Source organism: Rhinatrema bivittatum, chromosome 4, assembly GCF_901001135.1.
Source record: "Rhinatrema bivittatum chromosome 4, aRhiBiv1.1, whole genome shotgun sequence".
NCBI classification, from domain to species: domain Eukaryota; kingdom Metazoa; phylum Chordata; class Amphibia; order Gymnophiona; family Rhinatrematidae; genus Rhinatrema; species Rhinatrema bivittatum.
Genome location: NC_042618.1, coordinates 120,313,662 through 120,341,433, shown reverse-complemented (window position 1 = coordinate 120,341,433; position 27,772 = coordinate 120,313,662). Strand labels below are relative to the sequence as shown.

Genomic DNA, 27,772 nt, shown 5'->3' with positions numbered 1-27,772 from the left:
AGGGAGCATGGGAGCAGGCCGCACCCGCTGAGGTCGGCATCAGGGATGAAGGCCAGCCACGAATGGGGCAGAAGTGAGCCTTCTGGTCCCTGAAGAGAGGGGAACTGGCCGTGTGGGTCCATGGCCGGGGTGCCTAACAGTCTAACAAGTAGCCATATTAAGGCTGTGCTCTGCTTATTCTTATTTTTGGTGACCACACACGTAGACATTATAAAACTAACACATACATACTTTATCATTCATCCATCCATCCATTTCTTATTAAAAACATAAAAATCTCACAGTGAAAATACACCTCAGTTTATCAAATACAATATCTTTATTACAATCAGGTACGCTTAATCTTTGTCTTCTCATATGTATCTTCTCACATGTAATACATGAACTTAACAGTCCTGTTGCATAATGTATTGTCCTGTCCACTGTCCAACAAAGATCTCTGTTTCACCCCTGCTGTAAGATCTTCTTCAGGGACTCCTATTCAATTATTAGCGTAGCAACAGTGTCATCTCACTTTATAGCACGACACTTATATTCTCCCATTTAATTCTACAACAAAACCAAATTAATAAAATTAATGTCACCCCAGCCTACTCAAGTATATAAATCAAACCGAACTCCGTCAAAAATGACTCACCGATTCAATTAAGTGTAAGTAAACATCCTATACCGACCCTTGTATTCTCATCAATATGCAAAGTACTTCAATACCATCTATTTCAATTCAGTTTTTTATTCGGACATTTCCACTTTCATAGAACCTACAAAAAACATTTTAACTCAGTTATAATAACGCTTAATCTTGCAACAAAAAAAGTATATATGTGTTAGTTAGTTTTATAATGTCTAGATAGGTTCTGGTATATTTATACTAATAAAATGTATGTATTTACTATGGGTAAATGTATCATCGGGTCACGCTAGAGAGATAACATTCCTGGATGGAATAAATGATAGCTTTATGGAGCAATTGGTTCAGGAACCGACGAGAGAGGGAGCATTTTTAGATCTAATTCTCAGTGGAGCACAGGACTTGGTGAGAGAGGTAACGGTAGTGGGGCCACTTGGCAATAGTGATCATAATATGATCAAATTTGATTTAATGACTGGAAGAGAAACAGTGTGCAAATCCAAGGCTCTCGTGCTAAACTTCCAAAAGGGAAACTTTGATAAAATGAGAAAAATTGTTAGAAAAAAACTGAAAGGAGCAGCTACAAAAGTAAAAAATGTCCAAGAGGCGTGGTCATTGTTAAAAAATACCATTCTAGAAGCACAGTCCAGATGTATACTACACATTAAGAAAGGTGGAAAGAAGGCAAAACGATTACCGGCATGGTTAAAAGGGGAGGTGAAAGAAGCTATTTTAGCCAAAAGATCTTCATTCAAAAATTGGAAGAAGGATCCAACAGAAGAAAATAGGATAAAGCATAAACATTGGCAAGTTAAATGTAAGACATTGATAAGACAGGCTAAGAGAGAATTTGAAAAGAAGTTGGCTGTAGAGACAAAAACTCACAGTAAAAACTTTTTAAAATATATCCGAAGCAGAAAGCCTGTGAGGGAGTCAGATGGACCGTTAGATGATCGAGGGGTTAAAGGGGCACTTAGAGAAGATAAGGCCAACGCGGAAAGATTAAATGATTTCTTTGCTTCAGTGTTTACTGAAGAGGATGTTGGGGAGGTACCCGTAATGGAGAAGGTTTTCATGGGCAATGATTCAGATGGACTGAATCAAATCACGGTGAACCTAGAAGATGTGGTAGGCCTGATTGACAAACTGAAGAGTAGTAAATCCCCTGGACCGGATGGTATACACCCCAGAGTTCTGAAGGAACTAAAAAAGGAAATTTCAGACCTATTAGTAAAAATTTGTAACTTATCATTAAAATCATCCATTGTACCTGAAGACTGGAGGATAGCAAATGTAACCCCAATATTTAAAAAGGGCTCCAGGGGCGATCCGGGAAACTACAGACCGGTTAGCCTGACTTCAGTGCCAGGAAAAATAGTGGAAAGTGTTCTAAACATCAAAATCACAGAACATATAGAAAGACATGGTTTAATGGAACAAAGTCAGCATGGCATTACCCGGGGCAAGTCTTGCCTCACAAATCTGCTTCACTTTTTTGAAGGAGTTAATAAACATGTGGATAAAGGTGAACCGGTAGATATAGTATACTTGGATTTTCAGAAGGCGTTTGACAAAGTTCCTCATGAGAGGCTTCTAGGAAAAGTAAAAAGTCATGGGATAGGTGGCGATGTCCTTTCGTGGATTGCAAACTGGCTAAAAGACAGGAAACAGAGAGTAGGATTAAATGGGCAATTTTCTCAGTGGAAGGGAGTGGACAGTGGAGTGCCTCAGGGATCTGTATTGGGACCCTTACTTTTCAATATATTTATAAATGATCTGGAAAGAAATACGACGAGTGAGATAATCAAATTTGCAGATGACACAAAATTGTTCAGAGTAGTTAAATCACAAGCAGATTGTGATAAATTGCAGGAAGACCTTGTGAGACTGAAAAATTGGGCATCCAAATGGCAGATGAAATTTAATGTGGATAAGTGCAAGGTGATGCATATAGGGAAAAATAACCCATGCTATAATTACACAATGTTGGGTTCCATATTAGGTGCTACAACCCAAGAAAGAGATCTAGGTGTCATAGTGGATAACACATTGAAATCGTCGGTACAGTGTGCTGCGGCAGTCAAAAAAGCAAACAGAATGTTGGGAATTATTAGAAAGGGAATGGTGAATAAAACGGAAAATGTCATAATGCCTCTGTATCGCTCCATGGTGAGACCGCACCTTGAATACTGTGTACAATTCTGGTCGCCGCATCTCAAAAAAGATATAATTGCGATGGAGAAGGTACAGAGAAGGGCTACCAAAATGATAAGGGGAATGGAACAACTCCCCTATGAGGAAAGACTAAAGAGGTTAGGACTTTTCAGCTTGGAGAATAGATGACTGAGGGGGGATATGATAGAGGTGTTTAAAATCATGAGAGGTCTAGAACGGATAGATGTGAATCGGTTATTTACTCTTTCGGATAGTAGAAAGACTAGGGGGCACTCCATGAAGTTAGCATGGGGCACATTTAAAACTAATCGGAGAAAGTTCTTTTTTACTCAATGCACAATTAAACTCTGGAATTTGTTGCCAGAGGATGTGGTTAGTGCAGTTAGTATAGCTGTATTTAAAAAAGGATTGGATAAGTTCTTGGAGGAGAAGTCCATTACCTGCTATTAAGTTCACTTAGAGAATAGCCACTGCCATTAGCAATGGTAACATGAAATAGACTTAGTTTTTGGGTACTTGCCAGGTTCTTATGGCCTGGATTGGCTACTGTTGGAAACAGGATGCTGGGCTTGATGGACCCTTAGTCTGACCCAGTATGGCATTTTCTTATGTTCTTATGTTCTTATGAGAGTTTATATTTTCTCTAAGTGTGTGGCCACTATTCTTATTTTTGGGCATTGTGGCATGGATATGCTCAGAAATATTATTTTCTACATCACCAAAAGAATTTAAGTCTGCTGCAACATTAGAACCTATGGATTCTTTCCACAAGCTGCTGCAATCTCCAAGAGATACTTTCTCTTCGTTTCTGCTTTTAATTCTCCCTTACTGTACTTTTGATTCTTAACAAATGACACTTTCTGTGCCACATAATGCTAAAGGTAAATACACACACAGAATATTCTGTACTCAATAGGTTTACTTATGCTCTATCCTGTTATCTGCAGATTACAAGAAACATTCTTAACACAAACTAGATGGTCCCAAGATAAACAAATCTGCCCTTCACATTAAAAGATCAATAAATACTCAAGCAGAAATGAAAAGTACATATAAACTTTTCACCTGGAATCCTCTAATTTCTCTTTTTTACATAGGCTTCTAACTCCCATGCTTTCTCTATCTCACACACACACAGGCTTCTCACGCCCATAATCACTCTCTTTCACATATTCACACATACACAGGCTTCTCAAACCTAGGTGCTCTCTCTTTTTCACACACACACACTGGCTTCTCACTCCAAAATCCTTTCACATACAAAGGCTTCTCACTCACAGACTCTCTATCCCACACACACAGGCTTCTCATGTTGTGCTCCGCGGCCGTGGCGCCCCACGACCGCGGCCCCCTACCTGATTTGCAGTGTTCCCTCACCGCGGGAGCCCTGGGGGAGGGCTCGACTCGGGTCATCGCGCCTGCGCGGCCTCCGGCGCTGCCCGTTGCAGGGGAAGCCGTCCTGCTTCCCCCCAGCGGCATCTCCCCTCTGCGGGGGAAATCCAAAATGGCCACCACCATGCTTGAGCACTAGGCCACACCCCCTCCACAGAATTAAAGGGACCCATCCCTTTAAATGGCCTCACCTGTTCTCTATCAGCCAGGGCAGAGGAAGTATAAAAGGCAGCTTCCTCTGCTCATCCAGTAACTTGGCATGTGGTGCAGTGCCTAAGTTGAAAAATACCCTGATCTGAAGGTCATGGGATCGAGTCTGACTCTTGGTGCCTCTAAGAATTGATTCCATGTTTGTGGGTGGTAGCCCACACTTCCTTGGACTTAAGAACACTTGATTCCAAGCTTGGGGGTTCAAGCTCCCCCTTTAAGAATTCCTAGAACATCTGCAAGCTCAAGTGATCCAGAAGACTCACCACCATGTTCAGTTGCTGCTTGGGTCATCCTGGCCCTTGCTCCTGTTGATCGGCTGTCCTTGACCGTCTGTCCAGGACTTCTGGTTCCCCCGATGGCTGGAGATGACATGGCCCGATAGAGATGAAAGACTGAGCACTGCTTTGAACTGTCCTCCAGTCTGCTTGCTTAGGTGAGTCCTTGAGCTTTGGATCCTGTTCTGTCTTGGTGTTCCTGACTTTGGATTGGCAAGTGGTGATTCTCTGGTACACAACTTTGGACTGGTGAGCAATGACCCTCTAGCACTCAACCTAGGACTCCATCTCCAAGGGCCCACCTAAGTCCCAGCGGCCCGGGTCCCTATGGGCTCCTCCTGGGGGGACCGTGGGCTTCCAGGGCGAAGCTCCAGTTGGCCTTTGGACCGTTACCCTGACCTCCCTAGGTGCACCTAAGTCCCAGCGGTCAGGTCCCTATGGGCTCCTCCCGGGGGGACTGCAGACCACCAGTGGTGAAGAGACAGTGCCTTATCTCCTCTCTTCATCATCTCCGTGTTTGCCTCAGTCTCCAGTACCAAGGGTCAGCTGGTTCTGCCTCGCCACCAGACAAGAGAGCCTACGGACCCTCCGAAAGGTATACCATCCTCTCGTCGGCCAAGGGTCCACAAGCCTGAGCATAACATCTCAGTCCCATGCTCCCTCTCTCCCACACACAGGCTTCTCACACCCATGCTCTCTCTCTTCTTACACACACACACAGACTTCTCACTGTCGTGCTCACTCTCTTTCACACAAATAAGCTTCTCTCTCCCATGCTCTCTCTCTCTCACACACAGGATTCTCACTCACATGTTCTCTCACTCTCACACAGATTTCTCACTGTCATGCTCTCTTTCACACACACACACAAAGTCTTCTTTCTCCCATACTATCTCTTTCACACACAAAGGCTTTTCACTCCCAGACTCTGTCTCACACACACAGGCTTCTCAGTCTCATGTCCCCTCTCTCACACACAAAGGCTTCTCACAGCCATGCTCTCTTTCTTTCTCACAAACACAGTCTTCTCACTCCCGTGCTGTCATCTCTCTCTCACATACACAGGCTTCTGACTCCCATGCTCTCTTCTCTCTCTCTCTCTCACACACACACACACACACACACACACACACTCACACAGCCGTTTCACTCCCATGCTCTCTTCTCTCTCTCTCTCATACATACATTCACACACACACACAGACTTCCTACTGCCATGCTCGCTCTCTCTCTCACACACACAGGCTTCTCACTCCAATGCTTTCTCTCCCTCTCTCTCTCACACACACACACACACAAAAGCTTCTCACTCCCATACTCTCTCTCTCACACACTAGCTTCTGATGCCCATGCTCTCTCTTTCTCTCACAAACACAGGCTTTTTCACTCCCATTCTCTTTCTCTGTCTCTCTCTCTCACATACACAAACACACAGACACACAAACACAGACTTCTGACTCCCATGCTCTCCTCTCTCTTTCTCATGCACAGTCTTCTCACTTTCACTTTCTCTCACTCTCACACACATACAAAAGCTACTCACTCCCATACTCTCTCTCACACACAAGTTTCTTATTCCTATGCTCTCTCTCTCACACACACATACATACATACTGGCTTCTCACTCCCATGCTCTCTCTCTTTCATGCACACTGTCTTCTCACTCCCATGCATTCTCTCTCTCTCTCACACACACACACACACACACACACACACTCACACACACACACACACACATACATCTCTCACACATATGCTTGCTCTCTTTCTCTCACACATAGGCTCTCTCAGACATACACACTCACTCTCAATCATACACGATGCCTCTCCCATTCATGCTGTCAATCACACACATGCTTTCTTTCTAACACATATGATCTCAATCACATATGCTCTCTCTCACACACACACTGTCAATCACAGACATGCCTTCTCACACATGCTTTCTCTCTCATTACATACATGCTCTCAATCACACACAAGCTCTCTCCCTCTCACTTACACACACACTCTCAATCATACACATGCTTTCTCTTACTCTTACACACATGCTCCCAGACTCACACATGCTTTCTCTTACACTTACATAAATCCTCTGAATCAGACTACCCCATACCCATGAATTATGTTTAAGTGGGTGACAAACAAGTTGTGAAGGCATTACTAACCATGATGGAACATATTTTTCATTGAGTTTGAACACCAACCATGATGGAACATACCGTTCATTGAGTTTGAACATTGTCGAAAGGGTGTAACCCAGCAGGTAACCAATCCATGGCATCAGGGCAGCAGTTCCTACCAGAGCTGGCGAGAGAATTGAGAAAATAGTGCTTCCGATGTAGATGGCTGACAGAATCATTATTGCAATGGATGATATAATCATGATGGTCATCCCAAACTAAAAGAAGAAATGGAGAAACCCAAAAGTTCTAAATGTATTTGTCAATTAGTAATCGGAAAAGAACTTATGCAGTGACAATTGCTATCTACATGCACTGGGTAGCTAGGGATGTGCAGTTGTTTAAAAAGCTATGATATGATATGCTTCATGAATGTCGGTTTAGAAAAGAGTTAAATAAATACATATTTCATTTATTTATTTATCGCGTTTTATATACTGTCATTCGGTTTCACCATCATAATGGTTTACAAGTTTTGATCCAAGTAAAACTTCTTAAAAAATATTGAACACACCTTGATATTTGTTGTTTCATGTAATTTCAAAAATAACACTTTTTTTTCATTTCTGTGATTTAGCACATGTTAAAACCGCAGAAAATGAAATGAAACCCTCCCCCAAAGCAATTGGTACAAGTAAAACCAAAACAAAATGATAGTTTTACCCATACACACCCCCTACTGGTATTCTATCTAACAAAATCCCTATCACACTAAGCTGCAGATGAGAGTCCAGAGAGCAGAAAAACCGAGCTCACAGTTTACAAATTAAATAGCCAATCCACTGAAAGCCCATCCTAGCCTCACGCTCACCCACAAAACTGTATGTTAAAAAAGAGACAAACTTTTACATCAATGCATGAATTGAAAGGTAGCTGATCTTTTTAAAAAGTGAAGTTTAAGACACTATATAAAAAAATTACAAAAGACAAAAATTACTGGCACATTTAAATGGGTTTAAGGCATATTTGCTTAAATTTTCTTAAGTGTGATGGAGACTCTAACATTCAGAAATGATAAAATTACATTTAATAAATTCTACAAAGAGCTTTGAACTGGTGAAATAGTCTTTATAGGTTATTAAAAATCAATATCATTGTGATGGTTTAGGGCTAGGCAACGTATCTGAAATTAGGGAAAAGTGAGGATATTTTGGCCTGATTTGAATGAGTTCAATCCAGATTCACTTTATATATGCTTATATATACACTTAAGAGCACTTTTATGGTTATCAATCTATATAAATAAAAATGTAAATGTTCGTTTGTTCAAAATCTTAAATCTCTGAAAGTTCTTCACCGATTGCTTTGAAATTTTGACACAATGTTGCATTCGAATATGCGCGTGTTTTTATATACCTATATTATATAGATGTCACAACTATGACAGGTAAAACCATGTTTTTTTTTAAAAACAGCGCCATCTGTTGGATGTTAAAGCAACACACGCTATCTACAATATAAATGGGCTCTGACCGATGGACCGCAAATGCGCAGTAGAGAGCAGCTCTACTGCGCATGTGCGGACCATAGAGCTCTGCGCTACGTGCTGGGTGTCACAGAGGGGAGGAGGAAAGGGCAGACGAGTCGCCGCTCCAAGAAACAGCTCAGCCCGTTCCTCCGCCGCTGGGGAAGGGGGGAGGGAGTAGGGACTGCCGGACAGTTACACACAGGAGGAGGAAAGGGTAAAAGAGTTTCCGAGCCAGTCCGTCCACCGCCGGGGAAGGGGGGAGGGATTTGGGATGGGCGCGCATGTGCGGACCATAGAGCTCTGCGCTACGTGCTGGGTGTCACAGAGGGGAGGAGGAAAGGGCAGACGAGTCGCCGCTCCAAGAAACAGCTCAGCCCGTTCTTCCGCCGCTGGGGAAGGGGGGAGGGAGTAGGGACTGCCGGACAGTTACACACAGGAGGAGGAAAGGGTAAAAGAGTCGCCGAGCCAGTCCGTCCACCGCCGGGGAAGGGGGGGGGGAGGGAGTTGGGACGGCTGGATCAGAGCTAATGCGTATTGTGAAATTAAACCAGACTGAGCCATAGCAACGCGTGGCCAGGTACAACTAGTTACATAATAATTTCCTAAATGTAAGAAAAAAAATAATAGAAACCTAAAACAAATGTCATCTACTTTCCAAGGAAGATAATTGTGCTTTACTACACTTGAATACAAGTTAATGCATTCTGTGTTGATCGAGCACCCATGTGTTACTAAAAACACATAGTTCTCCTTTTGCAGAAAGGTTTAATCTTGGGATATGGTTTAAGAACATAAGAAATTGCCATACTGGGTCAGACTGAGGTCCATCAAACCCAGCATCCTGTTTCCAACAGTGGCCAATCCAGGTTACAAGTTCCTGGCAATTACCCAAACATTAAATAGTAGAGATGTGAATCGTGTGCCAGATCGCCTTAACGATCAGATTCGGCTGGGGGGGGTGGAAAAATCTGATCGTTAAGATAAGTGAATTGGAATCGTTTCCGATTCCAATTCACATCGCTAATTTTTTTTTTTAGGGAGGCCCGCGCCGCTAAAAAAAAACAACCCACCCGACCCTTTAAATCGACCCCCCCCTGACCCCTCCAAAACCTTTTAAAATTACCTGGTGGTCCAGGGGGGCCTCGGGGAGAGATCCAGGGGGGCATCGGGGAGAGGAGAGATCCAGGGGGGCCTCGGGGAGAGATTTCCCGTTCCCAGGCATCAGCTGTTCTAAAAAAAAAAAAATGGCGCCGATGCCCCTTTGCCCTTACCATGTGACAGGGTATCCGTGCCATTGGCCGGCCCCTGTCACATGGTAGGAGCACTGGATGGCCAGTGCCATCTTTAAAGATGGCGCCGGCCATCTTTACTCATCAGCCCCTATTATAGAGTATAGTATATTTGACAAGACCCTCGTACATCTTAAAGAGAGCGTTAAAGACCTGGGATTTTGGTTAGACATCGACCTAAACTTCAAGAAACACATCGCTACAAAAATAAAAGAAGGCTTCTACAAACTTCAAATTTTAAAACATCTAAAACCTCTGCTTCACCCCCATGATTTCAAAACCGTCCTACAAGCCCTCCTATTTTCCAGTTTAGACTACTGCAACTCCCTTTTGATTGGCCTTCCAAAATCTTCTTTGAGACCCTTGCAGCTCCTTCAGAACGCTGCAGCCAGAGTACTAACAGGTAAAAGAAAGACCGATCATATTACACCTGTCCTCAATCAATTACAGTGGCTCCCTATTGAAAAAAGAGTAGAATTCAAAGTTCTCTCTATTCTTCACAATGCAATATATAAAGCCGAATACTCTGCCTTTGATGACATCATTCATTTACATAGCTCTCACCGAACAACAAGATCTACTAGTAAAATTCAACTAGTAATTCCCTCACTTCCACAGGCCAAATTATCCTCCACCAGAAGCAGAGCCCTTTCCATTGTTGGCCCAAAACTCTGGAATTCATTACCTCATTTTCTCACCAATCAAGAAAACTTAAAATCCTTCAAAAAAGACCTAAAATCCTGGCTACTCAGCCAGTCTTTTAAAGACAGCACTCTATGACTTAAAGTATATTAACATAGCCTGCTATCTTTCATTATCCCCCTCATTCAAATTCCCTGTTTCATGATGCAGATGTCCTCTGTCTTTGATGTTCCCAGATATCTCTGTCCACCTACCCAGGGTTTCCACCCTGTGTTATCCTGTAATATTCATTCTCTTGTTATGGTTTTTTTGCTCATTACTGTTAACTTTTGAAATTTTTTAAATTTCAAACATCGTTCAATGTATCATGTTGTTTTTTGTATGTAAACCGGAGTGAAGGCAACTCTGCTATACCTCGTTATATAAAAAATGCTAAATAAATAAATAAAATTATCTGACGATAATTTTAATCGTTCAAAAACGATTCACATCCCTATTAAATAGATCCCATGCCACTAATGCCAGTAATAGCAGTGGTTATTCTCTAAGTCAACTTGATTAATAGCAGTTAATAGACTTCTCCTCCAAGGACTTATCCAAACCTTTTAAAAAAATGTTCTACTGTGTCTTAGGAAGTGAGATCTCTAGTGAGGAGGAGAGTCTCGAAGAAAGCCTACATGATAGACTGCTGAAAGAAGGTTCTGGTTTAGGCAGCTGGTTAAAGCTGCTCAGCGGGGTGCCGATGCTATAAAAAATGCGGAAAGCGGGCGCTGAAAAGTCAGCGCCTGCTTTCTTAATGTGCGATGGCGCCCGCAAGGGGGGTGCCATGCTATATGAAAATTAGGGAGTCGCACTAGCAAGGAGGTGCTAGGGTCACTTGTGCGACCTTAATGCCTCCTTGCTAATGTGACCCCACGGTTACCAGCGGTCTGCCGGTTATGAACACCGATGCCGAGTTTATCAACATTGGTCTTCAATGCGGCGGCTGAGGGGTTTTTTTTTTAAACTTTTAAAGAAGTACAGAAAAGCATTTTTTTCTGCTTTTCTGTACTTCTTTTCAATGTGCATATTTATCTTTTTGCATTTGGAATGAATGAGTAATAAATAGCCTCATTCACATACATTTGCATGTGATGAGCGCTATCCCATTCACTCTGCATCGGACGCATGTTAAATAGGCGCTAATCTCCCTATTGCATTAGAGGGTGGATTAGCGCCTATTTATCCCACCTCCGACTGCGGGTTATATAGTGCGCTCGACTGAACGCACTGTATTGCATCGGCCCCCGGGTGAGTTGAGAGTCCATTAGTTTCCCCTGATTCAACTTATATAAATTTCAGGTGCCTGAAACATGTCTGAAAGCTCAGGAAGTCTCCAAGTGGACTGCTATATGTCTTTTTTATTTTCTGATGATACTTTACTTTACTCTTCTTTACTACTAAATCTGGCTATATGTGAGTACTGGACTGAAAATCTCCTCATTCTTGAGTTATATGCCTCCTGTAAATAATGCAAAAGTCTTTTGGAATAGCAATTGGCATGGGAGATCTGTTTTGTGAGAGAGCAACCACCGAAGGTAATTTGTGTACCTGCGAATGAACTCTTTGATTCAAAATCTAAAAGCTATTACACTCCTAACTGGAACCTCATGTAGACTAACACATGAGAAAATAAAAAGAGTAAAATGGATAGTGCTGGCTGGCAAATATCAACATGGAAACCACTCCCGGGAGGGGCGGGGTTAAAAAAAAGAACATGCTACTATTGAAATGAACTGCAACAGGAAGAGGCAATGATTCAATGACTATTGGAGAGATGAGTTAGAATTTCAGGTTAGGGGATTTGCAATTGTCAACCCTCTGGCTTTTGCTGCTGACTTACAATGAAATATCAGTTTGCAAACAAATATTGGCAAGGGCCTAAATTGAAGAACTTTGACTAAAAAGAGGAATTTGTGATGGAAATGTATTGAAAGGCAGTCTTATCAAACAGAAGCTCAACCTGAATGACAAGGGGGTCAGAATACTTGTGTACCTGATTTTCAGAGCTGAAAAAAAAGGAAAAGGTCAGGAAGGATGGAAGAGCCTGCACTTGTTTTTCTTTCCATAATTCTGTCTGGGTCATGGACAAGAGATGGTCCTTCCAGGCTCGGTGAAAGTGAATAACTGTTTATGGGCTTAGCTGAACTGGAAGTGCTGCACAATGAGCAAGCCTGGGCCTAATTGAGCTATATACCCAAGTAAAAGAAACCCCTCTCACCAAGGAAGAAAGCCTGAGGACATCAGATGTGCAGAGATGAAGTTGGGTCCTCCAGGAGCATATGGACCCAAGAGGCTGATCAATAGCCAGAGTTGGAGCTCCCAGGATAGTTCTGACCCCAGAGACAGATCACAAGGTGGCATCAGGTTCCCCAGGAGGATGTGGACCCCAGCTGTGGATTGAGAAGTGGAGTTTGGTTCCCGAGGAGGGCATGGACCATCAGCAGAGAAGAAGGAAATGGAGCTGGCAATAGCAGTCTGGACACAGTGGATCCTCCTCTTTATGACCAAGCAGTTCCTACCAGCCCAGTTGCATTTCTTCACTTGGATGAGACTTGGAGTACCATTTGAAGAAAATATAGATCCTCAACCAATATTGTTTGTTGACCTTGCACTATTGTAGCCTAGTTTAAATTTGAATTACTTGTAATCCACTTTGAGGCCATTCATGGTAAAAAGTGGAATATCAAATGCCAATAAATGAAATAAAAAAGGGGGTAGGGTATCTGTTAGATCATGAGGAATGCAAGAGGTCCTTTTTTTTTCTGTAACGTGATATTTTGTGAGGACTAACACCCCCAAATGTGTCAGCTTATATCTTGTAGAAATGTATGACTGAGATTAATACCCACAAGTAGATTAATATGCTGTTTGATATCCTGTAGAAATGTATATTTTCATGTAGAATGTATATAATCATATAGTCTAATAAAACTTGCACATATTTATAAAATACTGTCAGCCCTGATTACAGTCCCATCTGGTTCTCAGGATTTCCTGGAGTCAAGGGAGGGAAATCCCACCTACTGTCACCTTCTTCCCTAGGTAGAGGCACCAGGTGACAATCACACAAGGACTGATAGCGTATGCCTCAGGCAGGCTCCAGCTAAGTCGGTCCCAGACCCATGAACTTCCCCACAAGGTAATCAGGCATACGGACATTAAATGCATTAAACCATAAACAGAGTATATCCAAGTTTAGAGGATAGCTATCAAAGAAATGTGCATGGCCCCATATACGTGGGTATATTGGGTTGCACACAAGTATGCTCCTATTTTATAATCTTGAATACTTAACAACTGGATGGAAACCGTGGTAATAATGTAACAATCTTATATATAGTAAACCATGTTTAAAGATGACACAGCGTGTGTTTCGTTTAAAGAACTCGTCAGGGGCTCGGGCTTCAAATCAAATTTTACTCTGCGGATAAACTTCCTCTTGGTGTTTCTGGTATACTTGAAGTATACCAGAAACGCCAAGAGGAAGTTTATCCGCCAAGAGGAAGTTTATCCGCAGAGTAAAATTTGATTTGAAGCCCGAGCCCCTGACGAGTTCTTTAAACGAAACACACGCTGTGTCGAGCGCTGTGGTGAAAGCAGTTCAAGTTCGAAACTGCGGCACAGAACTGGGCGTTTTAAGAAGGGCATATGGAGTTGCAATACGATTCAACATCACGATAAGTGTTTTTTGTTATCTGTGGATATATTTTTCAGTGAAAAGTTTTGTGTGAAGAACATAAAAAAATCAATTGAAGTGTGAACTCTATAAATAAGAGAAAATTGTGAATTATAAGAAACCGGAAAAAAAAGAGTAAAAGAAAAAGAAGAAGAAAAAACGGTTAGGGTTCACTACTGCAACAAACCCGATGATTATTTAATATATATGGTGAGCTATTCACTTTGGACTGGGCTAAAAATCCCATGGATTTAAAGTGAAAAAGAAAATATACACGTCTTATGCATTAAGAGTGGGCTCCCGTATGAGGGTTATTGTTGTAAGTAATACATCTTTATTTGGCACCTATTTTATAATCTGCATGCATAATGGGGTGTATGTGGTGTGTTTGGTTTGTGCAGTTTGAATGTGTTGGGAGTGCTGGAGGTTCTGGTTGCTTATTGGGGTGGGTATTGTTACTAAACAGGAGGCCAGCATCACTACTGTACTGTTTGTTCTCTTGCTGCTATTGTTTTTGAATATGTTGCAGTGCTAGTGGAAATGCTTGTCTCTACAATAAAAATGATTTTGCAAAAAAATAAATAAATAATAATATGTGTATCTTTTATAGAAAACATACACACGTATATAAACTACTTGTGCAAATGTTCACACGTATGTGAGCTCTTACGTGTGCACATTTTTGCTAAATTGTGAACGTACAGGTATATTTTTTTTACACACACACACACACACATACTTATGGTTCTTCTAGGGCAGCTGGTTAAAGCTCATTCCAAGATGGCTCCCTCAGCAAGGCAGCTGAACTTCATCATCAGTGACGTGCATATCCTAGTGTCCCTGGTGATGAGTAATGAGTACCAGCTGTTCCCATCCGGGAGATTAGAAGACATAACAGATACATGAGGCAGGCCTGGAGGGAGCTGCAGATGAGATATAATTGGCTGGCTCACTACCCCCGAGGGGTAAATAAATTGGAACTAGGAATGGGGTGGGACTAGGGGATGGGGGTGTGTGTAGGGGGCATTAGTGATAGATTGGGGAAAATAGAGGGCCAATTGGGGGGTAGGGGTGTTGGGCAATTGGATGCAATAAGAGTGGGGGTAGGAGTATTGAGGGAAATTGTGGGTGGGAATAGGGGTTGGGGCAAATAGAGGTGGGAATAGGGGTGATGGGGGCAATGGAAGTTTGGGATTGGGGCTAAGGGTGTTAGGGGAGGGTTTGGGGATTGGGCCATTAGAGGGCATTTGAGGGTCTTTTAGAGAGTGGGGAATGGGTGCCCTTTAGGATGGGGTAAGGGTTATGGGTGTGGGGGCAAGGGGGCCATTGTGGGCTTGTGGTAGGGTGAGATACAATACGCATACATGAATGCTGAAATCGTTTTGTAATACATTAATGGCATGACCTATGTACATGTGCTGCTAATGTTATATACTAATAGGTAAATAAAAAGTTAGGAAAAAATAGGGACAACGTTAGATTAAGGTCATAAGTATAATAAAGTTTTAAGTAAAGGAAAGAACATCCTCTGGAAGATTCCTCTTTATTTTTTCTGTACTCTGTTGCATAGCTGACCTGTGTCCCTCCCTGTTCCAGAAGGGAGAAAAATGAGCCAATCTTGATAATTATGCCTCCATAGCTGTGCGGTATCTGTATTTCCTGATTTTTCCATTTGAAATTATGCATCAGAACTGGATTGTCCAAAAGCCTGCATTGGTCTGCTATCTCACTCCTGAAACTGGGCACCTTGGCTGTTCTGAGATTTGCCTTGATCAGGTCAATAATCAGGCCTGGTGATAGGACACTATATATATCTACATGAAGGGAGAGCCATCAGACACAAGGCTTCAGTAAAAATAATATAAACATGCCATTCAGGAGGTCATGTAAGCAGTTACATCGAACTAACATCTTTCTATTCCTATTTCTCTTTATGGATTGAGGACCTTAAGGTAGCATCCCTGGAGCTGAGGTGCAAAGAGGAAGAGTGGCTGGACTAGCTGCATGCCTGGGAGGAGGAGGCTGGAGGTAAATAAATTCAATGCCCATCAGGGAGATATCAACAAGGTCTATCTATTCCCTGATTCCATCACTGGTCTCACTATTGCCCTCCCACTCTACATGGGAGATAAGCGCACAAGCTGGGCCAGTATGCGCTGAGCGGATTTTATAAGCTGCCCATGGACATGTCTATCTCCCGCTGTGCGCACAAGTGAAAAGTTTCTAAAAAGGGGCGGAGCGTAGGTGTGGTCTGGGTGGGGCATGGGCGTTGGGACCTAGCCAAAAAATGTGCGCATAAATACTTATGTGCACAGGCACACGCCGGAGCCCCAGCCTTGTAAATTTACTTCTGCTATGGAGGATGTGTAAGTAGTAAAATAAAAAAAATGAGTCCAAGCAGCGGGGTTTTAAGGATCGGGGATAACAGGGGGGAAAGGTGGCTATAAAATTAGGGGGGGGGGGGGGTTTCAAGTCCTATCTCTAAACTGGGAGAACTGGGAACAAACTGGGAAAACTACCTATGCTGGCGCACGTCCCTTGTAAAATTTCTACGACTTATGCTGTAGATGCGGATTTGTGTGCACATGCGAGCATCCATTGAAAATTGTGTGCACATGTATGTTTGTTCAGCCTATTTTATAACATGCGTGCATGTTCGCGCATGTGTTATAAAATGGCCGTGTCCTTTGGCACAAGCTGGGATATGTGTGTAAATGTGCGCCCGCCCAGCTGCTTAAAAGTTACCATCATAGGGTCTCTCTCTCTCTCTCTCTCTCACACATACGTACATACATGCACCTTTCTTTTCTCACAATAGGCTCACAGGCTGTCTGACAGCTACAGGTGAGATGGGCTCGACCTGCAGCTATCTCAGGCCTCTCTTTTGCATCTTCGGCCATGAGAAGGATGGGCTCAGCTTGCGGCCTACCAGCCTCTTCATTTTTCATTGTGAGCAGGATGGGCTTTGCTTGCAGCCACTATACCTGTCCTATCTCTGGCTACAAGCAGGATGGGCTCCCCTCGAGGCCACTGGGCTTTTCCATTCTTCGCCGTGAGCAGGATGGGCTCCGCTCGTGGCATGGGCTGTGCTCGCAGCTTACTAGGTCTCTAGTCCAAATTCTGCACAAAACATTTAAATTCTGTGCAGGAGGAGAACACTGTGCAAATTCTGTGCTGTGTAGTAGCACAGAATTCCCCCAGGAGTATTATATTAAAAGCTCATTTCAGCATTAGGACAGAGATGTGTCAGGAACTGCCTTCTGGATATGTGGGGCCAGTCTATTCCTAGTTGGGCCCAAACTCTTATTCCTGCCCTCAAGGGACTCATCCACAGAGCAACAACATGTCTAACTTTTAAGGTGGACCAGGCCAGTACTATTTAAGGAGGGATTTTAGGGACATTCCTTCACAACAATATACTATTCCTTTGTGTAAATGGAATGGAATGTGCATTCATGTGCAGAAAACACACTTGAAACAAATGAAGTGTAGGGACCTCATTTCCCAGCTGCCCACTCCGCTCTCCCCCCCGCCAAAGTTCCTGATTTCTGTATTATAATTTGCTACCAAGTTTCTCACTATGATGAGTGTGTGTTAGCACCCATACATCACTATTTTGTGTTCTTACCTTAATCACATATTGACTGTACTGTGGCCTTTTCTCATTTAAGTAAATGCCAATGGCACAAGGGACAAGTGTCATGATGAGAGAGAAAAATATTCCCTTGTAAGGCACCATGTTCTGTATATTCCCCTGGTCCAGTGCCATGGAGTAGAGATAAAGGAGGAGAGGCATCATTCCAAAGGCCAAGGATGTGGAACAAGTGGTCATCACAATGCTAAGTGAAGCAAAAATGAGCAACAGTAAGTAATATGAATACATCTAATATTTATCTGTCAAAAGAAAGCATAATACATTTCCATTCTCCATTATACTTGAGACTCAGGTTAATTTTCAAAAGATTCACCTGGCTGAAACTGGGTTAACATCAGCTAAATCTTATCCATTCGAAATTTCCCCTTCTTTACCCAGCTAAATTTGTGTGGCTGAAATCATCATTACTCATACAAATTTTGCTGGGATAAAGGGGGCGGTTATTAAAATGTAACCAGATAGCAGTGCTAACCAGCTAAACTTAGCTGGGTAAGAGCAGCCACATAAAGGGTAGGCCTCTATCTAACCGCGCAGTTTGTGCAATCAGATTTAGCTGAATATTCAGCTACACTTTTAGCTGGGTGAGTGTGACTGATTATCCAGCTAAAAATAAGCACTGCACTTACTCGGCTGAAAACTGACTCCCTAAACTTAAAAGTTTCCTCACCATTACTGGACTGTGGAAGCTATTGTTGAATGGCTCAGCAAGTGGAAGTTTGACTGGCAGACACAATTCATCTAAATCTTGCATAATTCAGAAAAGTATTCTCTTCTTGCAATCATGACTGGTGTATGGGAGAATTATTAGAATACATACTTTAAAACTCCTAAATATTTGCTTTGTATATCTTTAAAAAAAGTTAATTTAATTTTGTGTATCGCTGTGCTCCCTAAATATTAAAAAACAAGACAATTATTATGGCCAGGACTGAGAAGACACTGACATCTGCTAGCAGAAAGCAGTGAAAGAAAATGCAGAGGGAAGCACTGCTGCCAGTTTGGTGTGTGCTCATTGCTTTAAAAAACTGTGATTGGGAACCCCTGTTTAGTTTAGTAGTGATGATGACATTTTAGATCTTAAATGGCTGCAAGCCAAGACATCCAGAAACCCAAGAATAAATGTATTACATTGGGCTTTGATAGGATAAGACCTGTGATGCAGAGACACCCATTCTCTCGAGTGACACAAGTACAAAATGTGTTCTCTGTATTGAAAATGAAGAAGCTCTAGCAGTGGAGATTGAAGTGGTATCTGAAAGGAAGAAAGAAACCCAATACACACAGAAATTCCATAACACAAGCAAAAACCATAAGAAAAAGCTCATCGTGTTGGGAGACTCAATCATCAGAGTCACTAATTTGGGAAGTATTTTCAAGGCAAAACTATAGTTAAATGCCTTCCAGGTTCGTCAGCTGGTATAAATGGAAATCAGGTAGTCAAAACAATCAATGAAGAAAGTAAGGACTCTGAAGTTGACATTATCATCCATCTGGGAACCAACGACCTTGCTGGTAACAGCATGTAAGTAGTACAGAGAGATTTCCAGGCTCTGGGGAAGCAAAATCTATTGCCTTTTCAGAAGTGTTACCTGTTCATGGAAAGGGGAAGGAGAGGCTAAGCTATATTGATATCTTCAATACATGGCTCAAAACATGATGTAAGAAAGAAAATTTTGGATATATTGGAGGCTGGGGTCATGTATGGAACAGTAAAGGGCTCTATGTCAAAGATGGCTTAAATCTGTCAGTGGCAGGAAAAAGGATCCTAAATGAAAAATTCAAATCGTACGCCATACGACATTTAAACTAGAGGACGGGGGTGGCAGAAAGAAATTGGAATGTCACCCATGACATCTCCAAGAAATGGGGGAAGAAACCAACAAAATTCTGCTGAATAGAGCAGATAAAATGTCCAAAAAGAGCAGCAAGCTGAGGGAGAGAAGATGGAAAGCTATGAGCACAAATGCTTAAGCAATAAAATCCCAGACCTGCAAGTTCTAATGGTGAAAGCAGACTCGGACATCGTTGCTGTTACAGAGACATGGTTCACGGAGTCTCATGATTGGGATACGGCCATCCCATAAGAACATAAATGCCATACTGGGTCAGACCAAGGGTCCATCAAGCCCAGCATCCTGTTTCCAACAGTGGCCAATCCAGGCCAAAAGAACCTGGCAAGTACCCAAAAACTAAGTCTATTCCATGTTACCATTGCTAATGGCAGTGGCTATTCTCTCAGGGGTAGATTTTTAAAAACTGCGTGATCGCGTACTTTTGTTTGCGCAGCAGGCGCAAACAAAAGTACGCTGGATTTTATAAGATACGCGCATAGCCGCGCGTATCCTGTAATTGTACAGGATACGCGGCTATGCGTATCCTGTACAATTACAGGATACTGTGTACAATTACTGTGTACCAGAATTGTACACAGTATTCAAGGTGTGGTCTCACCATGGAGCGATACAGAGGCATTATGACATTTTCCATTTTATTCACCATTCCCTTTCTAATAATTCCCAACATTCTGTTTGCTTTTTTGACTGCTGCAGCACACAGGCAATAACTTATTGAGAAAGGATAGAGAGGACAGAAAGGAGGGGAAATGCAAGGGACGTAGGCTAGGGAAGAAGCATTACGGGCAGTCCTAAAAAAAGAAGATGGTGCTTCCATTTACATCGGTGTGGTCTACAGGCCCCCTATTAAGATAGAAGAGCTGGGCAGAGATCTGGTCAAAGAAGGGCGAAGTGTTGCTCATTGGAGATTTTAATTTCTGGATGTAGATTGGAGTATACCTTCTGTGGAATCTGCAAAACGTAGAGAGATAGTGGATGCCCTTCAAGGAGCCCTGCTCAAGCAAATGGTAATGGAGCCCATAAGGGAAGGTGTGATACTCGAAATGGTATTCAGAAATGGAGATAATGTTTCTAATGTCCGAGTAGGTGCTCATCTGAGCACCAGTGATCATCAGATGGTATGGTTTGGTATCGCATAGAAGATACAAGAAAGTCACACAAAGATCCGAGTTTTGAATTTCAGAAACAAGGACTTTGTCAAAATGGGGATGTTTCTGGAGGAAGAACTAGAAGACTGGGAAACAGTGGGAGAGGTGGAACAACAATAGGGCAAATTAAAGGAAGCTATTACAAAGGCAACAAATCTATATGTTAGGAAAGTAAACAAAAGTAAGAAGAGAAAGAAACTGATCTGGTTCTCAAAGGAGGTGGCTGAAAAACTAAAGGCAAAAAGAACAGCATTCAAGAAGTATAAAGGATCCCAAAAAGAGGAACACAGGGAAGAATACCTGGCAAAACTGAGGGAGAAGCAGAAAGAAATCAGGAAAGCAAATGTCAAGCGGAAGAAAGGATTGCCAAAGAGGTAAAGCGAGGTAACAAAACATTTTCAGATATATCAGAGAAAGAAGGAAGGCCGAAGTGTTATACTGAAATTTAAAAGTATGAGGAGCAATGTGTGGAGAATGATGAAGAAATGGCAGAAATATTAAACAAATACTTCAGTTCGGTGTTCACTAAAGAAGACCCTGGGGAAGGACCGTTGCTGTTTGACAAGATCGTGGATGGGATTGGAGAAGATGCAACCCTCTTTACAGAAGAGAATGTATGGAAAGAGCTAGGAAACCTGAAAGTGGACAAGGCCATGATGCCAGATGAGGTACATCCCAGGATGCTGAGGGAGCTCAGGATATGCTGGTGGGTCCGTGAAAGACCTGTTCAATAGATCATTGGAAATGGGAGTGGTGCATTGTGAATAGAGAAGAGTGGAGATGCTCCCACTTCACAAGAGTGGTAACAGAGAGGAGGCTGGAAACTATAGTCCGGTTATCTTCACCTTGGTGGTGGGAAAATTAATGGAGACTCTGCTGAAGGAAAGGATAGTGAACTATTTAAAATCTGGTGGGTTGTTGGACCCCAGGCAGCATGGATTCACCAGGGGAAGGGCCTGCCAGACAAATCTGATTGACTTTTTTGATTGGGTGATAAAAGAACAGGTATGAATTTAGATTGTAAGCCCTCTGGGGATAGGGAAATACTACAGTACCTGAATGTAATCCGCTTTGAAGTGCTGACAAAGTGCGAAAAGTGAAATATAAAAAATCAATAAATAAATAAATGGATCAAGGAAGAGTGTGATTTACTTGGATTTCAGCAAAACATTTGATACGGTCTCGCATAGGAAGCTTGTGAATAAAATGAGAAGCTTGGGTGTGGGTGCCAAGGTGGTGGACTGGATTACTAACTAGTTGACTGATAGAAAACAATGGTAAATGGAACCCGTTCTGATGAGAGAATGGTATTAAATGGAGTGCCTCAAGGATCAGTTTTAGGACCAGTTGTGTTTAATATCTTCATGAGCGACATTGCAGAGGGGTTAGAAGGAAAAGATTGCCTTTTGCGGCTGATACTAAGATCTGTAACAGAGTGGACACACTTGAAGGAGTAGAGAGAATGAAAAGTGATTTAAGAAAAATTGAAGAGTGATCGAAGTTCTGGCAGGTGCGATTCAATTTCAAGAAGTACAGAGTCGTGCACCTGGGTGCGGAAATCCAAAAGAGCTATATGTGATGGAGGATGAAAGTCTACCGTATATGAACCAGGAGAGGGACCTTGGGGTGATTGTGTCTGGCGATCTGAAGGTTGCAAAGCAATGTGACACGATGGTAGCTAAAGCCAGAAAGATACTGGGCTGCATAGAGAGAGGTATAAGTAGCAGGAAAAGGGAAGTGATAATGATCTTGTATAGATCCTTGTTGAGGCCTCACCTGGAGTACTGTGTTCGGTTCTGGAAACTGTATCTGAAAAAGGACAGAGACAGAATGGAAACTGTCCAGCGGAAGGTGACCAAAAGGGTGTGGGGTCTGTTTTAGAAAACCTATGAGGAGAGGCTGAAGGATCTAACTATATGTACCCTGGAAGAGAGGAGGTGAAGGGGAGATTTATTGCAGACCTTCAGATACCTGACAGGTATCAACAATGCTCAAACCTCAAACCTTTTCTGCTGGAAAGGAAAGAGTAGAACTAGGGATCATGATATGAAACTCCAGGGGGGATGACTAAGAACCAATATTAGGAAATATTTCTTCATAGAGAGAGTGGTAGATGCCTGGCATGCCCTCCAACAAGAGGTGGTAAAGATGAAAACATTTAATGAATTCAAAAGAGCATGTGACAAACACGCATTTTAAAAGGGGCCCAGCCGCATGCGAAACTCCTGTTACGCGCATAAGAGCCAGGCCTTGGCAGAGGGGAAGTCCGGGGGTGGGGATGGGCGGGGATAGAGGCGCCCGGTACAGCGGCCATTTGCTACTGTGCCAGGGGATCTCCAGCGTGCGCAACTTGCTACAGCTCCTTTGCAGGAGCATAAAGTAAGTTAAAAAAATGGGGGGACCTAGGATAGGGATAGGGGGTGGGTAGGAGAGGGAAAGGGGAAGGGGAAGGGAGGTTAGGGTATGGGGGTAGGAAAGTTACCTCCCAGCCTGCTCCTTAATTGGAACGGACTGGAAGGGAACTGGGGAAACTCAATGAAGCGCCACCGCGCAAATTAGCTAAATTCTACCCCCCTTGTGTGCCCCGCCCGGGATTTTATAACATGCATGCGCCAGCGCACGCATGTTATAAAATCACGCATCCATGTGTGCGCGCGCGTATTTTTTAAAAATCTACCCCTAAGAGAGCAACTTTCAAAGATCTCTGCGCAACCCCGTATACGCACATATATGGGTGCATGGAGTTCTACTATAGAATTTTATAATCTCTATGTATCTGGTCCATGTAGATAATAAAATGTGTGTATATCCACCCCCTCAACATAAGTGCAAAAATGTGCCATTCATTGAAAGCCCGTACTTTACTTATTTTATAAAGTATATTTTACACACAAAAAATATATAACATGTATGTGTATAACCCTGATTTACACATGGAAGTAGGTATATTTTAAAATATGTACACATACTTGAAATCACTAGTTTACCCAGTCCACCTCTAGTTCATCGAGACCCTCCTAGTACTTCATTGTGAACTCCCACCCAAAAATAATAGCAACAGAATGCTAATGTCAATCTTTCAAACATTGTTTTTTCTGAGATTTTAATATGCATGTGGACCAGGTCCCATTAAACCTTTTTGGAGACTATGTCTCTCTGTGGTAGGGAACACCGTGCTGGTCATACTCTAGGCCTGATTTTTTTCAATCCATCATCTTTTTTTTACCAAATATCAGTTCAGATTGTTTCCTGGTTAGATCATTACCTCATCTCCTGCTACATCCAACCAAAGAGACCCTGCCCAGCAAATAATACAAAATAACCTTCCACTTGGAAGTAAGGTCCCATTGAACAGGATGAGTTTAAAGCTAAACTTATTCCGCTGCTACAAAATCTTGCTGATGCTACCCTTCCTGCCTTAGTGAATCTACAGGAAAGCTTTATCATGTCAGTGCTTAATGAGCTTGCACTAATGTAAAAACATACAAAAAAGCATCATCCCATTGCTCCTTAGTTCACTTGCTCTCTACGACAATTAAAGCAATCAGTTCGCAGGCTAGAAGAGAAATGGCGGAAATTACCATGCTGGACAATTTTCTACCATACAAGAACCAACCATGCAGATACCAGGCAGTCATAAACTCATCAATCAAGGCTTATTTTTATAATCAAATTTCATAGTCTTTGAATAATTCCCATGAACGTTTTTACACTGTTTGTCATCTGACGAATCCTCCATCGCAATCCCACAACTTCCCAAAGGCGGGACATGATACCATGCTACCAAAACTATTTGCCTCATTTTTCTTTGATAACATTTCCACTTTTTGTGCCAATTTCCCTGATGATGTTATTATGCCTGTAGACAATATTTCCCTGGAAAAGACAAGATGAGACTCTTTTGCTCCTGTTTAACAACTTGATATTATTCAAATCATAGCAAATATGAATACTTCTTCAATCTGTCTTTTAGACCTGTTCCACTGCATTATTGAAAGTAATACGTGAAGACATAACCACTTTTGTGACTGACTTAGTGAATTTATCACCTTGCATCTGTCTTTGAAGAGAACATCAATTAGACCTATTTTGAAAAAAAATCTGCAGGCACAATTTTATTCTCCAATTGCCATCCCATCTCATCTCTGCCCTTTCTCTCTATAGTTATTGAATCTGTTGTTTTGCATTATCTTTTTGAATTTTTTGACCTACAAGATAAACTTGTCCAATACCAATTTGGATTTAGAAAGCACAATACTGACACACTCCTGCTTTCTTCCTTTGACATCATCCGAAGATGCTTCAGCTATAGTATCAAATTCATGTTTATTTCACTTGATGCTTCAGTATTTGATACCATAAATCAAGAGAGCCTGCTGAGCCAGCTCTCATCCTTGGGAATCGTTGGTACTGTTATAACTTGGTTTAGATCTTACCTATTTCATTGTGCACAGCAAGTTCGCATTAATAATGAGACCTTCGCCTATTCCCGATTAAAACTGGTGTCCTCCAAGGCTCTTTTCTCTCCACTGCGCTATTCAATATATACCTCACTCCTCTCTGCCATCTTCTATCAAACCTTGGGGTTCACTACAGACTTTACACAGACAATATTCAAATCTTTTTTCCTTTGAAATCCACATTGTCATTAACAACTCAGTTTGCCTCTCTCGCCTTTCATCTATATGTGCTTGGTTACGACACAACCATTCTAGTTCTATTTCTAGTTCTTTCATGCTTTCCTTTCAATAATATTCCCTCAACTCTCACTTTTGACAGGCACTACATTAAGATCTCTAATTAGGTCCGGAGTCTGGGTGTTACTATAGACCACTCTCTTTCTATGCAATCCCATTTCAAATCTGTAGTTAGAACTTCTTTTGCTAAGCTTCACATGCTGCGCTACCTTCACCTATTCCTTGATCCTGATTATTTTTGAACCATCCTTTAGTCTCTAATTTTCTATGGTATAGATTACTGTATTTCCCTCTACACTGGACTCTTGATCTGTGTTTTAAGATCTTTGCAAATAATCCAGAATGTCACTGCACGGATCCTCATAGGCACAAAAATAGTTGCAAGGACTGGCGATAGGCCGCCGTCCGGACCAGGTAAATGTCCAGGGTCCTCTTACAATCCAGGGTGTGCAGGACTCGTTCACCTTGGTGAGAGTGTGGCCTTGGGAAAAAAGGTGGGCAGGACAACAGATTGATTGAGATGGAACCCTGTGACCACCTTCGGTAGGAACTTAGCACAAAACCACCTTATCATGAAAATATTTTGTATAAGGTGGGTATGACACCAAAGCATGAAGTTTGCTGACCCTGCATGCTGAGGTGACTGCCACTAGGAAGATGACCTTACAGGCAGGTACTTCAGTTCACAAGATCTCAGGCGCTCAAATGATGCCCTCATGAGATGGGTCAAGACCATGTTGAGGTCCCAGGATACCACTGGGAGTCGTATCAGAAGCTTGAGCTGAAGTAATCCCCACATGAAACGCCCCATGAGAGGATCGGTTGAGATGGATGAGCCATCCACCCCCCAGTGATATGCTCCATCACGGAGGTGGTCTTCAAGCCAGCCTTGGACAGGTGCAACAGGTAGTCCAGAAGTCTCAGGGTAGAGCAGGAGAATGAATTCAAGCCATTTTCCTCGCACCAGACCAAAAACCTTTTCCACTTGAGATTGTAAGACTTCCTAGTAGGCGGCTTCCTGGACTCCACCAGGACCCAAGACACGCTCTCCGAGAGGCCCAGGGCCTGCAGGATCATCCAGTCAACATCCACACCATGCGACACAAGACCTGGAGATTGGGATGGCGTAACTTGCCCTGATCCTGCGTGATCAGGTCCGGAGAGGTTTCTAGCCGGATCGGAGGCCGTGAGGATAGATCCTGCAGAAGCAGGAACCAGATCTGCTGTGGCCAATAAGGTGCGATCAGGATCATGGTTCCTCGGTCCTGTTGAAGTTTCAGAAGAGTCCTCAAGACTATTGGGAGTGGAGGACATGCATATAGGAGGCTGGTGTCCCAGTGATGTGTGAAGGCATCAGAAACCGGTCAGCCGTCTGATCTAACTAGGGAGCAGAACCGATCCACTTTCCTGTTGTACAGGGAGCCAAACAGGTCTATGTCTGGGGTCTCCCAAAGGCAGAAGATTCTATCCACCACCTCTTGTTTCAGGGACCATTCATGGGGGCGGAAGGCCCAACTCAAAGTGTCCGCCATCACATTTTCAGTCCCTGACAGGTACATGGTTTGCAGGAACATGCCCTGTGAGCGCACCCAGGATCAGATCTGTACCGCCCCTTGGCAGAGGAGGAACGAACTTGTTCCCCCTTACTGAAGTGTGCTAGCATAACTTTTCTAACATAGTAACATAGTAATGATGGCAGAAAAAGATCAAAAGGTCCATTCAGTTTGCCCACCAAGTTTCTTATGGTACTTATTTATTTATTTATTTATTTAATAATACTTATATCCCACTTATTGCGAATCAATTGTGCTTGGCGGGTTACAACATCACAAAATCAAGCAATCACAAAATACAGCAAATGATTAAAATGCATTAAAAAAAAATCTACATCATAACTTGTATCATGCTAGCTATCAATGAGGACACACTTACTCCGTTAAAAGTCTGCTTAAATAAATAAGCCTTTAAATGTTTTCTAAAAGTAGTATCTGCTGTGCCGTGCAGATTACCCCCATGTTTCATTTAAGGGTACTAGCAACTACTGCTCCATGCAGTTATCCCTAAGCCTTATGATAACCCATAAAAAATGTACTGCTAGCAACATTTTACTGGGTGATGAGCCTTCTTGAAAATTCAGACAGTGCTGCTTGACATGCTTTGCTTACGGACTTGGCTCTAGAAGCAATTCTTTACTTTTTCCCTTATGCCTGCATATCAGTGCCCCAAAACGTAAAAGTCAGGGCCCGTGTTGGTTGTCAATCTGAATCCAATTCTTCTCTCTCCTCCCGCCGTCAAAGCAGAGAGCAAGCATTGCAGTTGTGTCAAAAGCATCAAGGTTTATGAGTTAAGGGTAGTAATCCCATGCTTTCTGTTAAGGGTAGTAACTCCTGCTCCGTGCAGGTTACCCCCATGCTTATCAATTCCCAGACCATAAAA

At 42.6% G+C, this 27,772-nt stretch overlaps 1 protein-coding gene across 1 annotated transcript in view; it reads right to left on the bottom strand.

Moving 5' to 3' along the window:
- LOC115089363 (sodium/bile acid cotransporter-like) overlaps positions 1-27,772 on the bottom strand; it is a 54,824-nt gene that overhangs the window by 14,418 nt on the left and 12,634 nt on the right. The window contains exons 2-3 of the mRNA XM_029597453.1: positions 17,612-17,822; positions 6,906-7,084 (exon numbers count right to left, since the gene is read on the bottom strand). Of these exons, the coding sequence (XP_029453313.1) occupies positions 6,906-7,084; positions 17,612-17,822 (390 nt within the window). The remainder of the gene's footprint in view (positions 1-6,905; positions 7,085-17,611; positions 17,823-27,772) is intronic.